The 17,772-nt window shown below is 44.0% G+C and overlaps 1 protein-coding gene across 1 annotated transcript in view; it reads right to left on the bottom strand.

The window, feature by feature from the left end:
- The window catches only part of PTPRT (protein tyrosine phosphatase, receptor type, T), a 734,792-nt gene that overhangs the window by 147,054 nt on the left and 569,966 nt on the right, over nt 1-17,772 (bottom strand). The window contains exon 15 of the mRNA XM_012652055.1: nt 9,524-9,553. Coding sequence (XP_012507509.1) covers nt 9,524-9,553 — 30 coding nt within the window. The remainder of the gene's footprint in view (nt 1-9,523; nt 9,554-17,772) is intronic.

Raw genomic sequence — 17,772 nt, 5'->3', positions numbered from 1 at the left:
AGAGTGCTAGGATTACAGGCGTGAGCCACTGCGCCTGGCCGAACCTTGACTTCTTAAAGGAAGGTGTTGGCAGCCACATCACAAAGGACAAGCTAGTCTGCAAGCCTCTATATTTGGAAATAGCCATTGTCTCCCCACCTCACGTTTAACCCCAGTCCTATTTCTGCCCACTGGTCTTGTATAAAAATGATATTGTCTACCCTGCAGCTCTGGCCAGAATCATTCATTGTCTCTGATCTCTCTTGTTGATATCACCATGGGTGGGGGCTAGGATGAAGCGTGTCCCATACAACTGCTCAGAGGGGAAAATCAGTAAATTTTAAGAACCACCATCTACAATTACCCTACTTCACGCTGTATGACAAATTCTTTTTCCATTTAACTATATCTGGTGGTTAAAATTGACACCTCTATCTCTCTCTCTCTCTCTCTCTCTCTCTCTCTCTCTCTCTCTCTGTCTATCTCTCTCTGACATAAGCAACCACTGCTATGTTCTAGCTCATCTCTACCCTATTGTGATAAAAACAATTCCCCTGGCGCATATACTGTATTACATAATTTCCTAAGATTATCCCATGAGTTGAACACTATCATTCCCACTTTACAGATAAGAAAACTGACACTCAGAGGGTTTAGAATTCACAGCTGCTAAGTAGAACTAGGATTCACATTTCCTCCTTGGCCATTTCTTTCCTTTTCAACTCCATTCCTTTCTTCCTCTTCTTTTCCTTTTCAAGTTTTTTTCTTAGCATGTCACCAAACTAATTACGAAAAAAAAAAGTGTGTTTGTAGAGGGGGGTTTTCGAGATAATGAGGCCAAGGAGAAAAGTGAGTGACTGTCATTTCTTGAAGAAAACATCTTGCATCTTCTTCATACCAGGAACTTTACTGGGCCCTTCAATTCATGGCATCTTCTTTCAAAGCAGAATCAGTGACTCCCTCCCCTTTGTTTTATCTTCACTGCTCCTCTTTCATGCATTTATAACATTGTTTTATAACTTTTTCTTAACATGTCCAAGTACCTTTTAAGCTGTGCACTCCTTGAAAGAAGAATATTTCTTACTCAATAGTTAACACCTAGCTCAGTGCTTAGCACAAAGAAATTGCTAAGTAAATGCTTATGAATGAAAGAATATGTCATTTAAACATCAGGACTGTTCTAAAATGTAGATGTTATGACTCCCATTTTATAGATGAGAAACTGAAGTTGGGAATGGAGCTAAGAGACTTATCTAAAACTGTGGAGCAAGAATGCTCAGGTCTTTTCCTGCTTGGCACAATCATCTTTCGAATATGTCTTATGAAATACCCTCGAGCTTCACCAGACAACTAGGTAATAAGTGGAAAAGCACTTTGGAAGAGATAAAGCTCTGTATACAAACAAGATGCAATCTTTACCATCATCACCAACGTTGTAGGGCTTAACTAACGCACTTCCTTCCATTAAAAGCACTATGCTGAACCACTTAGAAAGACATTTTCCAGTTTGTTCATCTTAGGATCCTATCTTTGCTGCGGCCTTAGCTGCAAGAGTCATTCTCATTTGGAGGATGCTTGCTGAAGGCTGTGTTTTCAGAAGTAAACCCACTCCTGCCCTGGAGACACATGGCTAAGGGGCACTGTGGCTGGGCACTTCCGATCCTTGTTCTCTCCCCTGGCTAGTTCAGGGTGTTACTACAAGTCTTCTCTGTGATGTACTTCAGCTCCCCCAGGCAAGGGCTATGTGTAAAGAGCACTGTGTGTCTCGTGCCCAGCACAAACACAGGGGAGCAGCAAATGCCTACAAATGAATGAACGATTGCCCAAGGAAGAACTTTTTAGAGTTTACCAGTCAATAGGTAACAAAGTAATAACCCCAATTAGTCGGTCTGCAAAGTGTCCATGGGCAATGAAGGGTGCATTTCAGGGGAGGGAAACACAATGTACTCAAGCCCACTAGTCTACAGTGGCCAAATTGAGGAAAAGCCAATGAGAGGGCCACAGGTTAGCCTCCCTGAAAACCAGACTCTGAGAAAGAAATTGACATGCAGGAGATGTATTTCGGGGAGCTTCACCTGCAGAAAGAAGGGACTGGGAGGGAGGGGAGGAGAGGAAAGGGGAGGGGAGGGACGGGTAGGGGAGGGCAGGGAGGGGAAGAAAAAGAGTGGGCAGAAGGGAAAGCCGAGTGACGATGTAGCTGCAGTGGTGGCTGGAGACAAGCCCACAGGAAGCTCCGAAGCTGGGGTGACTGTGACACCCCGTGCTGACCAGCTACTGGATGATCTTGGGTAAGGCAACTCCAAAAAGCCAGTCCCAAAGGGCAGTGCCAGCAACTAGGGGAGCAAGTCCTTCATTCTTGCAGGGGCATCTGAGTAGCACATCCTAGTGTCTTCTACAGGAATTTTCTTCCTAACCACACTTCAGTGGGGCACCTCTCTCAGTCAGCAGAGAATCCCCCATACTCCTGTTTACCTTCTTTGTGAAGCTCAAATGTGTTTACAGAGTAGAAGCATTTAGAACCACAGACAGACCTTTCAAGGCCTCAAGTCATCACTAATACCTGGTTGGGATTAAAACTTAAACTTAGGTGTACACTTACAGCTGAAGTATAAATATCTTTTGCTACCTTTGGAGGGGAAACACTCATTTATATTTTCCCTGATTAAGGCGACAGAGCCTCTGACTTACAGATTTACTCTGTTTGGTATTCACGACTGATGTGCTTAGACTGCAGCGCAATGGAGCAAACAACAAAGCCTCCATTCAGTCACAACCTCTATCCAAATCTATTTGTGCACATGATCTAGCCAGTGCATTTTGTATCTATCATGTTGCAACAGCATTCACTAATTTTATGCATTTACGGTTGTGACATGCAAATACAAATGCAACATTTCTAAACCTAAAACCAATATGACACTATGAAATAGGTGACTTGAATGCTTTTAGCACCACCATCACCACATGCCAAAATAAATGAAAATGGATATTAACCAGCTTCTAGAGAAGGGAATAATATAACTCAATGAGAGACAGAACAAAATTGGAGGGGTACTAACATACCCCGATCTAATCAACACAATCTTACAATGCTTGATTTGTTTTGGGCACCAAGCTAGTCACTGGGAAATGAAAGATGAGTGATACGTCACCCTTATCTACAAAGAAATAGACATGCAAACATGCCAAGGGCAGTATAACCCGAGAAGTTTCATGAATGAATGAGGCAATGAGTGAAGGCGCGGAAGGTGAATTCAACAGCAAAAATATGAGCCCAGTACTAGGGATATGGTCTGTAGGAGTGGAAGGCTACCAAAGCAAGGGAGAAGAATGATGTGTTCCCTTTTAAAAGATAATGTCATTTTCTAGGCACAGAGGGGAACAGGCATTCCAGGCAGAAGGTACCACAGGGACAAACACTGTAAAAGGGACAGTTACATCGGAGTGATGGGAGGGTGTCAGGAACTCTTCAAATAATAACTGAAGATGCCCCTTAAAATGCAGATTCCCAGGCCGTGCTTCCAAAGAGACTGAGCAGATCTGGGGGTGGAGCCCAGGAATCAGAATTCTCACCAGGGTCCTCCCCGCTGGCTGAATGGCAGCCACGACAGTTATCACCTTTGTCTTGACTGCACCGTAATGTCTTACAGCTTCACCCGCCAACATGTTTGCTGTCAGCTTTCGGTAATTGGCATTTATCATTTTTAAATGGCTTTCTCCTATTCCTATTTTTCTTCATTTTTTTATTCAAAGTGGCTGATAAATTACATTAAATACTTTTTGAGTATCTCTTGATATAATCATTTTAAAATGCCTCTTTATACTGAGGCAACGATATCAGATTTGAAGCAGCTGATGATGTGAAGAGGCGTAAGCATTTGGGGAAAGGAAGCAGTCTCTCGCTTTATTGAGGCCCTACTGTGTGGTGCACATTTGACAAACATTATGTCCATCGAATCTTGTGAGACTTCTGTAAGTTTTGCATTTTTTAACCTCCATTTTACATATCAGGAAACTGAGGCTCAGAAAAAGTTAAATGGCTTGTCCGGGTCACACAGGTGCAGAAATAAGACAAAACATTGCCTTAAAGCTATGAAAGCAAGAAAGGTTCAGGGTCTGGTTTGGAGTTATCTAAAACTCGATGCCGTTTTTTTTTTTCCTTTTTAAGAACAGAACATCTTCCTGTTGACTTTAGCTGTTATCTCTTTTAATTTCATCTTGTTCCTTCACTCACTGCACAGGCATTTACTGGGGATTCACTGTATCTGTTAGGGATACCACAGAGAGCACCCTAATGAACAAGAAACATCCTTTAGACACATTTGCTCCTGCCCATGTTACAAAGGGACTGCAGTTCAGAGGAAGGAGCCGTTCCCACAGATGGGGAGAATCAGGAAAGACTTCCTGTAGGAGGCGGCATTTGTTCTGGACCTTGAAGAATGATGGAGAATTTGAATATACTGGAACACTGGGGGAGGGAGGAGGAAGACAGGAAAAGCCCAAGAGTCCCAGGAACCAGCCTGGGTCATAGTTTTCTGTCTCTGAGACATTGCACAAGGTATTTGCCCAAGGCTAAGTGAAATAGTTAAGTGCTCTCTCAGCCAGAACGGTTGGTAAACATCTTAGTGCTTTTTAAAGAACTACTACACTAAAATGTCTCTGTTCGAAACAACTACTGTGCCCATCACATACCTTGAGGTAAATTAACCTGTGGACACATGCCAACTCTTAATATCCTTTTAAAAGGCAAACATTGAACAATTGCACTTGTTGGGTGCTGCTTTACTAAAGAAAGGCAAAAAGGAACTCTAGAGAAGCATTTTTGTCAGCTCAGAATGTGAGGAGTAATAGTTGCAATTTGTAGAACACCTACTATGTGCCAGCCACTCTATATATACATTCTCTCATCACCCCTCACCAAAATGCTGGGAAGTCACTGTTGTTAACACTGTTTTGCAGATGAAGAAACGGATGCTCAGAGTGGTTCCATGATTGTTCAAGGTGAAAACAGTCTGACGGAAGAGGCAGACCTAGAATTGTGATGTAGGTCTGACACCAAAACCCATGCTATTGTCATTTGTGTGTGTGTGCATCCTGGAGAGATGATGCAGGGCCCTATCCTAAACTCTCCTGTGTCCCTAGGTCCCCAAATCCTTTTATTGGTAGCTCACCTTTTACTGGGCAATTATTAATCCTGGTCATTAGCACCCTTTTGGCCACCTCTCACTCTAACCTTGTGGCTTCCTCTGCTGCAATAGCCCAGGGCCCTCAGCTCTGATTCCCCCTTAGCATGTTACCTGTGCACAACGCTGCCTGGGAGACAGCCACACCATGTGGCCAATCCCCAGGACAGCGGAGACAGGATTGCCCCAAGAGCCTCCTGCTGCCCCAGAATAGCTACCGCTTCTTCTCCCTAGTAAGGCACTATTGGCTGTAGACAGAAATGGGACTCTACAGGCAGACAGACTTGCATTTGGATGCTGGATCTCCTGCGACCTGGCTAGGCTCTGCAAGCACATGCAGGCAGGAGTCCCTCTGTCCCCTGAAGAACAGAGCTTGGGGAGAAGTACGGGTAAGGCTCAGACTTAGCCTTGCTGCAGCCTGGCTGTGGGATATAGATGAGTCTTCAAATTTCAGTCTTAACATCTAAATAAAATCAACCCAATAACATATGCCTTGCAGGACATGTTATAAGCACTAGGTGAGTCTGACACATAGTAGGGACCAACTGGTAATTTCTGTCCTTTCGTAGGCTTGTACAGGGTATATCTTACTCACCTTTGTGTCTGCAGCACCAAGCACAGGATGCAGCACATAGTAGGAGCTCAATAAAGCAGGGTGAATCTTGAGCTTCATCCTCTCCCTACTCTTGAAAGTGTAGGGCAAGGATTAGCAACCTGGGACCTGTGGGCCTGATTTTTTTTTAAAAATGTGTGTTGAAGGCTTTTTCTTTCATAGAAGATTTTGGGGCTTTTGGAGGGACCAGAGGGTTCCCAACCCCTGTGAGGAGGGTATTATTTTTCCTATTTTATAGAAGAGACAACTGAGACTCTGGTTAAGTCAGTGCTTCTCAAACCATAACATGCACATTAATCACTGGGGATCTTGTTATGCTGAAGGTTCTAATTCAGGAGGTCTGGGCTGGGGCCCTGGATGCTGTGTCTCCAGCAGGCTCCCGGGTGATGCTGATGCTCAGGTTCATGGTACCCACGCTGGGCAGCAAGGGCTCAGGGCGCCCACTTGGGCCTGTACTCCTGTGCTAGCACTTGGAGGCCATGGTTCCTTTCTGTTCTCTCTTCTCCAACTCCATGCCCCTCTCTCAGTCCTGTGCGCTCACAAGACCTGTCCCTGTTCCCTTCCTAGGCAGCTCTCTGTCCCCACACACCTTGCCCCCAGACTTTCCCTTCCGCGGCCACCCCGCCTCCAGCATCATCACCCTCTTCCTTCTGCCTGGGCTCCTCCATTTTAACTATACTTCTGCCTGGAACTTCCTGGTCCCCCAAGTGGTCAACATCATGTTTCTCCTCTGTTTTACAGCCCATGGTTAACGTGATCCTTCTTACAGCCCCCAGGCAGGCTGGTTTCTTCCCCTCCCCTACCCTAAAACCTGCACAAGTGACTTCTGATGGCCAAGGTCAAAGTCATGCCCATGCTCTCCCCCTCCATCTTCCGCAGCAACTTCTATGGCCAACCAACTCCTCCTCCTGCCATGGCCCTCACCTCTTGGTTCTGATGGTTTCCTCCTTCCCATTTGTCTGCTTCTATTTCTCTGAATCTTTAATTCTGGTCAGTTCCTGGGCCTCAGCCCTTAGCCCTCTGTTCTTGTATTCTTTCTCCAGGCTTAATTTCATCCACCCCATATTCTCATCTGCCACCTCTCAGATAAAGTCTCCAAACATCCACTTCCCACCCAAACTCTACCTCTGCATTTCCAAGTTCCCATGGTACATTTTTGCTTTGGAGCTCCACCAGCATTCTCAGCCCAATATATCCAGAGTCATACTCATCCTCTTTGCTCCAAACCATTCCCTCCCTCCACAGATGTCTCTATTTCCAAGATAATCCATTCTCCCTCCCATCTACTTCTGGGTGGTTTTGGGAGAATGATTTACCTTCTCTGAGCAATTTCTCTTTTGTTAAATATGGATAATGGTACGTACCAGGCTAGGCTATTATGAGGACTTAGTGAACTAAGTATATACAAAGTACTTGGAATGTGGTGATGGTTCCCTTCTCCCCTCTTGTCCAGATGTTAGACACCTTTTACCTATTCAGTGCCTTATCATTCTAGGAGATGCCTCATCTTCTCACACAAGTGCTTGGAGGAGGTTGGGGATAGGGAGATGGTGCTTAAGAGAAAATCTAACTACCTAAGGCTTCTCTATAGAAGACAGAATATTACAGTGACATACACTTGGTGCTTTGGGGTTGGTGAATATAAAATTATGAATATTATTATGGGAACCCTGTGTCCCAGCCAGATGCTTCTGCATCACACTTCCAGCATGAGTTGCACACTCTAGGGCCATGGCATAAAATTTCATCTCTGTACCAATTGTTTATCATTGCACCTGGAATGACAAGCATTTCCACATCTGTCTTCTACACTTCCACACTGTTCATCTGTGATTTCACCACAGCACCCAGCACAGTGCATGGTGTACAGTGGGCACCTGAAGACAATGTTACATACATTGGCTAACGGACAGAGGGGTGAGGTGCACAGAGGTTGTGAAGGGTCACCCACCACCCACCATGGAACACTGATGCCCTAAGAACCCCTGCAAGACCAGATGGGCTCCCAGAGGCCACCATTACTGCCATGACCCCTGTGGTTTCTGGAAGGGGAAAGAAAGTAAACTAACATTTCATGAGTACCAACTTTGTACCAGGAACTTTACAAAATCTTCTCATCTCTTCTTCACGGTACCTCTATGAGTTAGGTACTATTACTTTCATTTTAGAATTAAGAAAAAGGGGACTCCAAGAATTTAGAAAATTTGCTCAAGGCTCACAACCAGTGAGTGAGAGGCAGAAGTGAGTTCAGGGCTTGCCTGACTTGAAAAACTCATTCTCTCCACCACAGCAATGACACACCGTATTGTTTCATACCCCCATGCCTTTGCAGATGCTGTTTCCTCTAATCAGAATTTTTATTTTTTCAGTATTGGCTAAAGGAATCTCTAAATACTCTAACAACTATCCCCTGCCAAATTAAAAATTAGTCACTCAACTAAGTGTTCCTATACCACAGACGTATTGGCACCTCTCAGGTGGCATTTCAATTGTTTGATTTTATGCTAGTCTCTCAGGCTTCAGCACACTGTGAGGGTGAGGCTGAAAGTCCTAGTCATTTCTCCATCCACACCATCTGGAACTTAATGTGCATATTCTATGCATGTTTGTGAAATAGGTAAATAAAAAAAATGAAGTAAGTTCTCTGGTACTTCCAGCATTGGTGGTGATGGGGATCCATTTCTTCTTATATAGCATGAGGTTGGTGGTACCAGCCCTACTGACCTGCAGACCCAATACTGAGCAGAAGGGATGAGGCAGCTTTTTGCTGGCTCCATCTTCACCTGTGAAGGCTTCAGCAGGTAATCGCTAATAGGCATGGCCTCTCTCACGAAGCTGGGTGTGCCAGGAGTGAGGGAAGACATGCAGTGTTGGGCAATACATTTTACTAGGATCCAGGCATTCTGAGTTTTAATCTCACTCTTTTACTAGCTGAATGTGTGATGAGTTCACTTACTTCTAGGGACCTCAATTTCCAAAAATAGAAATGTATATTAGGAATGCAGAACTAATTCAGTGGTTTTCTAACTTTTTTAATCACCAAAGATCTATTGTACAGACTTTTTATCCTTTATTTTCATGTTTTAAGAATCTCTTTTTATTAATTAAAAAATAACCTTTATTTAGCAAGTGCAAAAAAAATGATAGGAAAGCAGACATCTATAATTCCCAACAAAATTCACTGATAACATGAGATAACTAATGCTAAACATCAAACAGATAATTCCAGCCCAAAGCAAAGACGTTGGATGTTTCTGTCACCTGTGAGGCTGGTTCTAGATAAAGTCATGATACCCTGTAGACTTTCTGAAATAGCAGAAACAGCCAATGAATCCCTTTCTAACCTTTGAGCCCCCAGGGCTACCCGTTCCTTAAGAAGACACAAGTGAACTCAGAAGTTGCTGAGATCTGTCTTATGTATGCAAGTCCTGCAGGAGGATTGAGTCCCCCTCTCGCTGGAATTCAGGGATTCCTAACTAGAAAATTATACTCCCAAAGGAGAAAAAGCCCTTCATATATCCAAAAATAGGGGGGCAAAGTCTAAGATGGCAGAAACATAACAGACTTGAACAAAGACAGTGCATTTTCAAATGGAACACATCTATGTAAAACAAAAACTTTAGGGCTACAGACGACTTAGACAGAAGTGAATGTGAGAAACCAACAGACACTGGGCTGGTGCAGGAAATGCATGCTACAGGTTCCCTTACAGGGCACGAAGCAAAGTTAACACCGGCTCGATACTTACAAGTAATAGGAGTAGGAATAAGCATTTCTTCTATATATTGATGGGCAGTCAGATGAAGAAAATGTCCAAAAAGGGGGAAAAAGAAAAGACAAACAAAACAAGAATTAGATTTTTATGAAATCTTGATTCTTAGAAATGCATATATTATTTTAGCATCCCTAAGCTCAAGGAGATGCAAGTTCCTCTACTAATTGTCTTCATGGAGAATCAGATATTTCCAGTGGGAGAAGAAATGACAGCAACCTCTCCAGTGATAAGGAAACTCATTACGTCACACAGAGGAAGCTAAGTTTCAAGTTGACTGTTTTCATTGTTTGAAAGTTCTTCCTTGTGGTCAACCAAAACTAGCTTCTTTATAATTATGGGTTTTTTGGTTTTTTTGGTCTTGGATCAGCTTTCTGTGGCCTCCTAGGACCAGTCAAGGACACATGTGGCTCCTCCACACGACAATGTTCCCATGATCTAAGCAGCACCACAATGACTCCTTCTGTCTTCTCTAGTTAGAATGAAATCACATCAGAATCTATTCAGCAAGGTCATGCCCAAAGCAAGGAAATCCTGTAGCAGCAACCGAGATGGCTCCCAGGGACCCCCACTTCCCAATACACAGGTCCTTGTGTAGCGTCCTCCAACACAGAATCAGGGCTAGCCCTGTGTGACCATCTGAATGTGGCAGGGCTTACGTTCCAGGACTTTCCAAACTAGGTAGAAAAGAAGCCTCACAGCTCTGCCCAGAACTCTCTCTTGGAACCATGAGCCTCCAGTAAGAAGACCCATTTCCCTGAGGCCACCACGCTGCAGAGATCACGTGGAAAGGCCCTGAGACTACCTGAAGAGAAAGGAATGTCCCCAACGTTCTGGTCCCAGTCAACCAACTTGTCCCAGCTGAGACCCTGAAGATCATGGAACAGAAACAAATCATTCCCTTAAGCCCTGCCTAAAGTGAAGACTCATGGGCAAAATAAGTAATTGCTCTTCTTTAAACGGTCAGATTTTGGGGGTAGTTTGTTACACAGCGGTATACAGAAAACACAGAAACTCAACCGTATCATGAAAGAGCAGTGTGCTAAAAGGGAGTTCCAACCTTCGACTTGAACAGACTCTACCTTGAATAAACTCTCTGTGCCTCCATTTCTGCACCTGTTCCTAATGTAGTCTGAACTAGATTCGTAGTTTTCAAACTATTTTCCCAGAAGCCTGGAGGTTCTGCAGAGCAGCCACATTGTAATGAAGAAGGAGGGTACCAAGCAGGTGGGAGTGCTGGTCCCCCCACCATCTGCCAAAGCCAAGCATCTCCGTCTTTGCCTATTTTATAAATTGGAGTTTCACTTAAGATTTCACATGGCTAAGAATTCCACTCTCCAAAAGAGCTTCAAAAAATTATTGCCTTCAATCTCTTTCTAATGTCCCTCCTACCTCTTGGCTTCTGAGCAATCAAAAAACTCAAATAAATTCATGATATTCCCTTTGCTAGAACTTTTCTTGTGTTGCAAGAAAATAAAGGGGAATGTTTTCTATTTCACATCAGATTTAGCTACACTGACAATGAGTGATACACTTGTGGATTGAGAAAAATTGTTGGATGATTCAGGTCTCCCAATATCCATCTAAGTAGGGAAGAATTGTTTCCTTCTCTCTTGAATTATTTGATTAATTGTAACCATGATCCTGTTTGCTTGGCCCAGGAAGATACAGTCTTTATAACCATGTCAGGGGGCCTGTTTTCAGAGCCCCAAATTTCCCCTTCTCGAGTAGGCAGTGGCCAAAGCTCCCAAGGCAGGGCTATCTCTAGGCTTACTGTTCTCTGTTGACAAAGCCCAACCCTATAGCCCCAGAAGGAAAGCAACACTGAGAGGTAAGAAGCTGGCAGAAGGAAAGACCTGCACCTCCTTAGGAGGCTGAGCTGGGAACAAGGAGCCACAGTGCAGCAAGATCTGCTCATGCAGAAAACTGTTCAATATCCTAGACTGAAAGAACAGCAGCCCTAGAGGATGAAAGAGGGTGAAGAACTGGGAACCATGATGGATGGGGACTGGAAAATCCCACAGAAAGTCACCAAATCCCCTTCGCCAGTCACACGGGTTGGCACCATAAGGATATCGTTCCTCTGCCTCCCTGCCGGCTGGTCCAGTGCCTGTGATTCCTCAGGGACAGAAAGCTTATTACCCATTTGAAGAAGAAGACTTACAGACACTTGTGTTCTCCATAGTGTCAAGAACACTGGCTGAGAACCACGAGGCCAGCATTCTAATCCCAGGTCTGTCACTTGCTCACTGTGACATCTTGGGCAAGTGAATTCCTCCTCTTGGGCCTCTATTTCCTGATCCATGCACCAAGGTGGATGGCATGGATGACTGACAGCTCAAACAGCATTTCAGTACCACCAATTAGTAACTGCATGGCCTTGAGGAAGTCACCAAACATTCGCAAGTCCCAGCTTCCTCATCTCAAGCTTAGGGGTAAAAATTACCTATTTCCAAGAGTCATTGCGGGCATTAACATTAGATTATACTAATTTAAATTATATTCAAAGTAGATATGATATATAATATATAAAGTATTTTATGTATATTACATTCATCTAAATTAATATTGCATTATATTAACCTAAAGACCTGGAATATAGCAGGGCTCAGTAAAGGGTGGTTTGTGTCCCTAACTCATCCACAGACATAAGGCTTACTCTTTCCCACTCTGGTGACCAGGAACAAAGTGTTCACCTCTTTAGGGATAATACAAATAGAAATAAAATAAGAGCAGATACTTATGCAGCACCCACTATGTGCCAGGCATTGTTCTTGGCTCTTATCCTATATTAATTCATTTTTTCCTCACAACTGCCCTAAAAGATAGACATTGTTGTCATTTCCACTTTACAGATCAGGAAACCGAGGCAAAGAAGATGAAGTAACTTGCCTAAGATCACACAGCTAATAACTGGATTTGATAGCAGCATGGCTCTAAAGCACTAGCCTGCACTGCCTTATGGGAAGGAAGAAAACAGATGCGCCTTGAACTTTGGTGAGGTATTGAGATGTCACATGCCTTATCTCTTTTAATCCCCTCCACAACCCTGTAGAGCAGACATCATTATTCTTCTTTTATTTTTTTTATTTCAAAATATTATGGGGGTACAAATGCTGAGGTTACAAGATATTGCCTTTGCACCATCCAAGTCATAGCTACAAATGTGCCCATCCCCAGACAATGCATACCACCCACATTAGGTGTGAATTTACCCATCTCCTTCTCCCCCTCCCTCCTGCCAAACGGCAAACTGGTACAACTCCTATGGAAAGTAGTATGGAGATACCTCAAAGAACTAAAAGTAGAACTACCTTTTGATCCAGGAATCCCACTACTGAGTATCTACCCAAAGGGAAAAAAGTCATCCTACTCTCCTTTTAGATGAAGATTCTGAGGTTCTAAGAGGTCGTTCCTCACTAGGTCAAAGACCTCCATCCTGGGCTGGATTTCTCCACTGTCAGCTGCCACCTGCTCCTGGGATCGGGCTACACTCAGTATCTGGATCTGCTAGTTTTTCTGCTCTCAACGTGCAGCAATCAACTCTTCCTGAGCCACATCCTCAAAGCAACATGCCTCCTTCCTCACCTTCAAACCACAGACCACCTCTTCCAAGTAGTTTCTCTGAGTTACCATGGATGTCACCAAAAGCCAATGCTTTCCTTGACCTAGCTTCAAGGCAACTCTAGGATGATGGTGATCAAGAAACTTCTATTAATTGAGTATCTTTTCCCAATTAAACTGAAAAGTCTTCCAGAGCAAGTGTCACAGGTCTTTACTCTGTGACCAAATGGTTTACCTGTGTGCTTTTTCTAAGCCTTGAAAAAGATTTACTGAAGGTCTAAATTTACAAGGATACAGTGATATTGCAAGTAACAGATTGCCTGAAACCAAAAATCCTGAGCAGGAAGACAGCTGTGCTTAGAAAAAAAAAAAACCCAAAACAACAACAAAAAACAATAACCTGTAACTTAATAAATCACATACCGCAGAACCTTCTTTTCAACTGGCTGACAAGATTGACTTTAGGCACAGTTTTCCTTTGTTCCATACCACTTAAACAGGACCAAGTTTAGTTAGTTGACTGTGTACTCACCCATTTGACCATCTACCCATCCTTCTGGCTCATAAACCACTCATTCACCCATCTACCCATCCACCCATCTACCCGTCCACCCATCCACCTATTCATCCATCCATCTACCTATCTTTCTATCCCATAAACCCACTCTGTCATCTATCCATCCATCCATCCAGCAATCTATCCATCATCCATTCATCCATCTCTCCATCATTAATTCAGCAAAAACTTCTCAAGAGCCAAATCTATTACCTGTCTCTTCCAAGTACAGATAGGAAACAAATAAGATCCTAATCCAGCCCACATGACTGATGAGAGTGCCAGAAAAAAATTATAAGACACATGATAATAATAATAGCTACCACTTAAATAGTGAGAGATCATTTGTGTTCCAGGTGCTGTTCTAAGTACATTATGTGAGCTATTTTGTTTAATCTTCATGATAACCCTATGAGACATTATTATCCTCATTTGACAGACAAGAAAATTGAGGCTCAGAGAGGTTAAGCAACTTGCCCAAGGTCACATAGCTGTTAAGTGGTATGGGCAGGATGAGAATCCAGGCAGTCTGATCTAAAGAGCCTGTGTTAACAACTACTGCATTGTCTTGTCTTCTGGTGTGACAAATGGTATGATGCAGCAACACACGGAACTGTGGGGTCATACCTGGGGGTAGAGGTGGGGAGGGAAACAGGCAAGACGGCCCAGAATCTGTGATGCCCAGAGTTGTGAAGTCAAAGCAAAGCCACATGGAAGATGGGGAAGGTAATTTTAGGCACATGGAACTGTATTTGCGGACTGGGCAGGTGGGTTAGCAAGGTGGGAATGTCAACAGGTTCAAAGGGCTGGGTCCCAAAGAGCTCAAGGAACTTGGTCTCAGTCCTACATGTTGTAGGGAAAACTCAAGATGCTAAGTAGCCAAATGTTTGTTCTAAATGGATAATTCTGGCAGGAGGGTGGGGAGAAAGTCAGACAGGAGAGCAATTCGGGTCGTGGGAGCTACTGCAGCAAGGGCAAGACAAGGGATGTTGGGGGCCCCTTTATAGTGGTCATGAAGATGGAGCAGAAGTGGGGAATGTGGAAGGTGGTTAAGAAACGCAGTCAACAGGTCATTAAATGTGGTCATATTGAAGAGTACTCCCAAGTTTCCAGTTTGAGTGGCTGCCCACATGAGTGCAAATAGAAGGAGAAAGTGTCATTTTTCGAGAGTGTAGTCAGGAACAGTATAGAATGGGGCAGACAAGACAAAATGACACATTTTGTTTGGGCTGTTTTCCCACCTCAGCAAATCACTCAAAATTATGCCACACAATTTAGCATCTCCATAGGTTCTGTTTTACAGTTAATCCAGGTTATATGGTGTTTCAGAGTGTGGACTCTATTATCACATTGCCCAAGTTTGACACCCAGCTCTGCCACTTATTAACTACGTGATTTGGGGCAATTTCCTTAAACTCTATGCGTTTCAGTTTTCTGATCTGTAGCACACTCTAATCTAGTAACATGCCTTGCCTCTTTTAGCTCATCCAGTAGTTAGCTTTTCTGATTGCCTAACTGTTTTGTTTTTCTTTCGTCTTGACTAGACAATGTGTCCTCTAAAGGCTCAGGCCATGGCATATCTTTCATGTCCCGCCCTCCAGCCTTGCCACCCTGCTACTGCAGGACTTGGTGCACCATCGATGCTCAGCGTTGATACCGGGGCTGCGTTCTGAGTGAAGCTCTCTTGCACAAGAGACAGAGTGTCGATTCTGGGCACCATCTGTTCTCAGTTCACTGGGCTCTCCCATTCAACATGTTTTTAGGGAATTCCCAGTATTTGCAAGGCACATTTGAGATAAGGATGAATCAGAATAGATGGTTGATGGTCCAGTGGAGGAGATGCGATGTGAATACAGAGGACAAATATAAGGCAGAACATAACACAGATCCTTGCAGACAGGATCCAGCTGGGAAAGAGACTGTGTCTAGACTGGAGGTCAGGAAGGATTTACTAGAGACGATGACTCTTGAAATAGACCTTAAACATGCGTAATATCTGGTCACATGGAGCTGAGGAACATAGGCATTGAATAAGGAGAAAGTTCATATGCAAAACTATCAGAGTGGGGGTGAGACATTAGGAGACCTGTCAGGACCGCTGTGAATGGCGGGACAGCACAGCCTGACAGAGTTCCCCAGACATGTGCTTCTTCCCTCACTCCCACCCCATGAGCCATTGTTATAAGGGAGAGAAGACAGTGAAGGATTTTAGACAATGGGTTTGGGAGTACAAGTTTTATTTTTGAAACATTACCCTGGCTACAGTGTGGAGGGTGGGTTGGAGCGGTGGGGTGACGTCAGGAAGCCAGTGAGGAAACTCATGCAATAGAGCCATAGAGGCCTGCCCCAGGGAAGAGGAGTCCGGCGAGAGAGAGACGGGGTGTGACCAAGAGAATGTAAAGATGCAGATTTAGGAGAATCCAGGGTGTTGGAATCCCACCTGTTGGGCTAACTGGATGGGAGGTAGTAGTTAGTGCCTGTCAATGAGATGAGGACATAAGATTGGGAATGGGTCGGGGAGTAGGTTATGATTTTGACTTTGACTATGAAACACCTGAGGGATTTTCAAGGTAGACAACCAGGAGCAGATGATCCAGGGCAATGGAGCTCTAGCGAGAGAGGACTGAAGTGAAGACTCATCCCTTGTAGGCCATTTCCATCTTCAAGGCCAGCGAAACTGCAACCACTGGGTAGAGTGACAAATCCATAGATGAAGACTTGTGCATGTGGCACAGTGGCTGCATGCAGGAGTGTGCCATTGGGTCTTTCTGCAGCTGGGGGCTGGAGGTAAGACTTCATTGAGTAGGTAATACTTGGGAGTCCTGCTTGGAAGGTCTTGAGGCTGAGGGTGACAGAGTGACAGGAACTTTGTAGGTGAAGAATGTCAGGACATTTCACTCAGGGAAAGAGTATGCACAAAGGAAGAGTATCAAGAAGTTGGGGAAAATAAGCCCAGAGAGGAAAAATGGGACCTAAACTTGGGTTACCTCTTTCCTAGTTCAGGATTTGCTTCTTTTCTGCCAGTCTCCATGGACAGACAGAGCAGAAGTCAGCAGCACAGGCTCTGGAGTCACAGAGTCTCAGTTTGCATCTTAACTCTGCCCAAGACCATGGCCAACTCATGTAAGATTTTTGAACTTCAGTTTCCTCTTCTCAAAAAAGTAGAAGACATGCCCTACTATGATTATTAGGAGGATTAAAATCAGAATATGGCAGCAGTTTAAATGGAAAATGAACAAATTAGATCAGTGCGGGGGTATTTATCGCAACACTGCTGTTACCATATTATTGGTGGGTGGGGAGCTGGCTTGGTACAACTGACGGTCATGTGGAGATGGATGTCCCTGTAGATACTGTGCATTGTAATTCCTTAGGCAGGGCCAGGAAACAAAACCTATTCCAACCATTAGCTCATCTGATCTTCAGAATAGCCCCTTAAAGGTGGCTACATCTCAGAGATGACAAAGCAAAGGCTGAGATTTGTTAACTTGTTTTTCCAAGGTTAACAGCAAATAAACAGGACTGTGAAAATTTGGATCCAGTTTTTCTGATTCCTGGAACACAGCTACAAGGTGTCTGCATCCATTAGGCTGGGAGCCACTGGAGGGCAGATACAAATCACAGAGGATCAATGCATAACCAGAGATGCATATATTTTATATCTTACAGTAGACATTCATCTTTCAAACTCGAGACACAGCAAATACACTCTTGGAAAAGTAACCATTTGGACAGATAAGGTGTGGTTTGTGGAAAGTTTAGGCTGGGCCAGGAGGGGCAGAGTTGGGGAGGAGGGGAGGAGATAGGCAGTTATTCCTAGTGGCTAGAACCATGCATGGTATCAATTTTGAAAATATCTCCCTAAAATTCTCTAGTTCTCATTTGAAAAGTAAGAAGGGATGGAGAGATTAATGTAGGACCCAGACAAGTCCTGGGGTGCAGCTCTACCAAAGAATCCTGCATAACCTGGCTCTGGTGTTACCCTGCACAAAAGTGCAGGCTATACCTTCAGCTTTGGGAGACCATGCTCAGACTCCAGGAAGTGTGTCCCAAGGCGTAAAATTGAACTATATGACACAAGTGGGCATATGCATATAATTCCACA

Source organism: Propithecus coquereli, unplaced genomic scaffold, assembly GCF_000956105.1.
Source record: "Propithecus coquereli isolate 6110/MARCELLA unplaced genomic scaffold, Pcoq_1.0 Scaffold378, whole genome shotgun sequence".
In the NCBI taxonomy this organism is placed as follows: Eukaryota; Metazoa; Chordata; class Mammalia; order Primates; family Indriidae; genus Propithecus; species Propithecus coquereli.
This window is presented reverse-complemented; position numbering and strand designations above follow the sequence as displayed.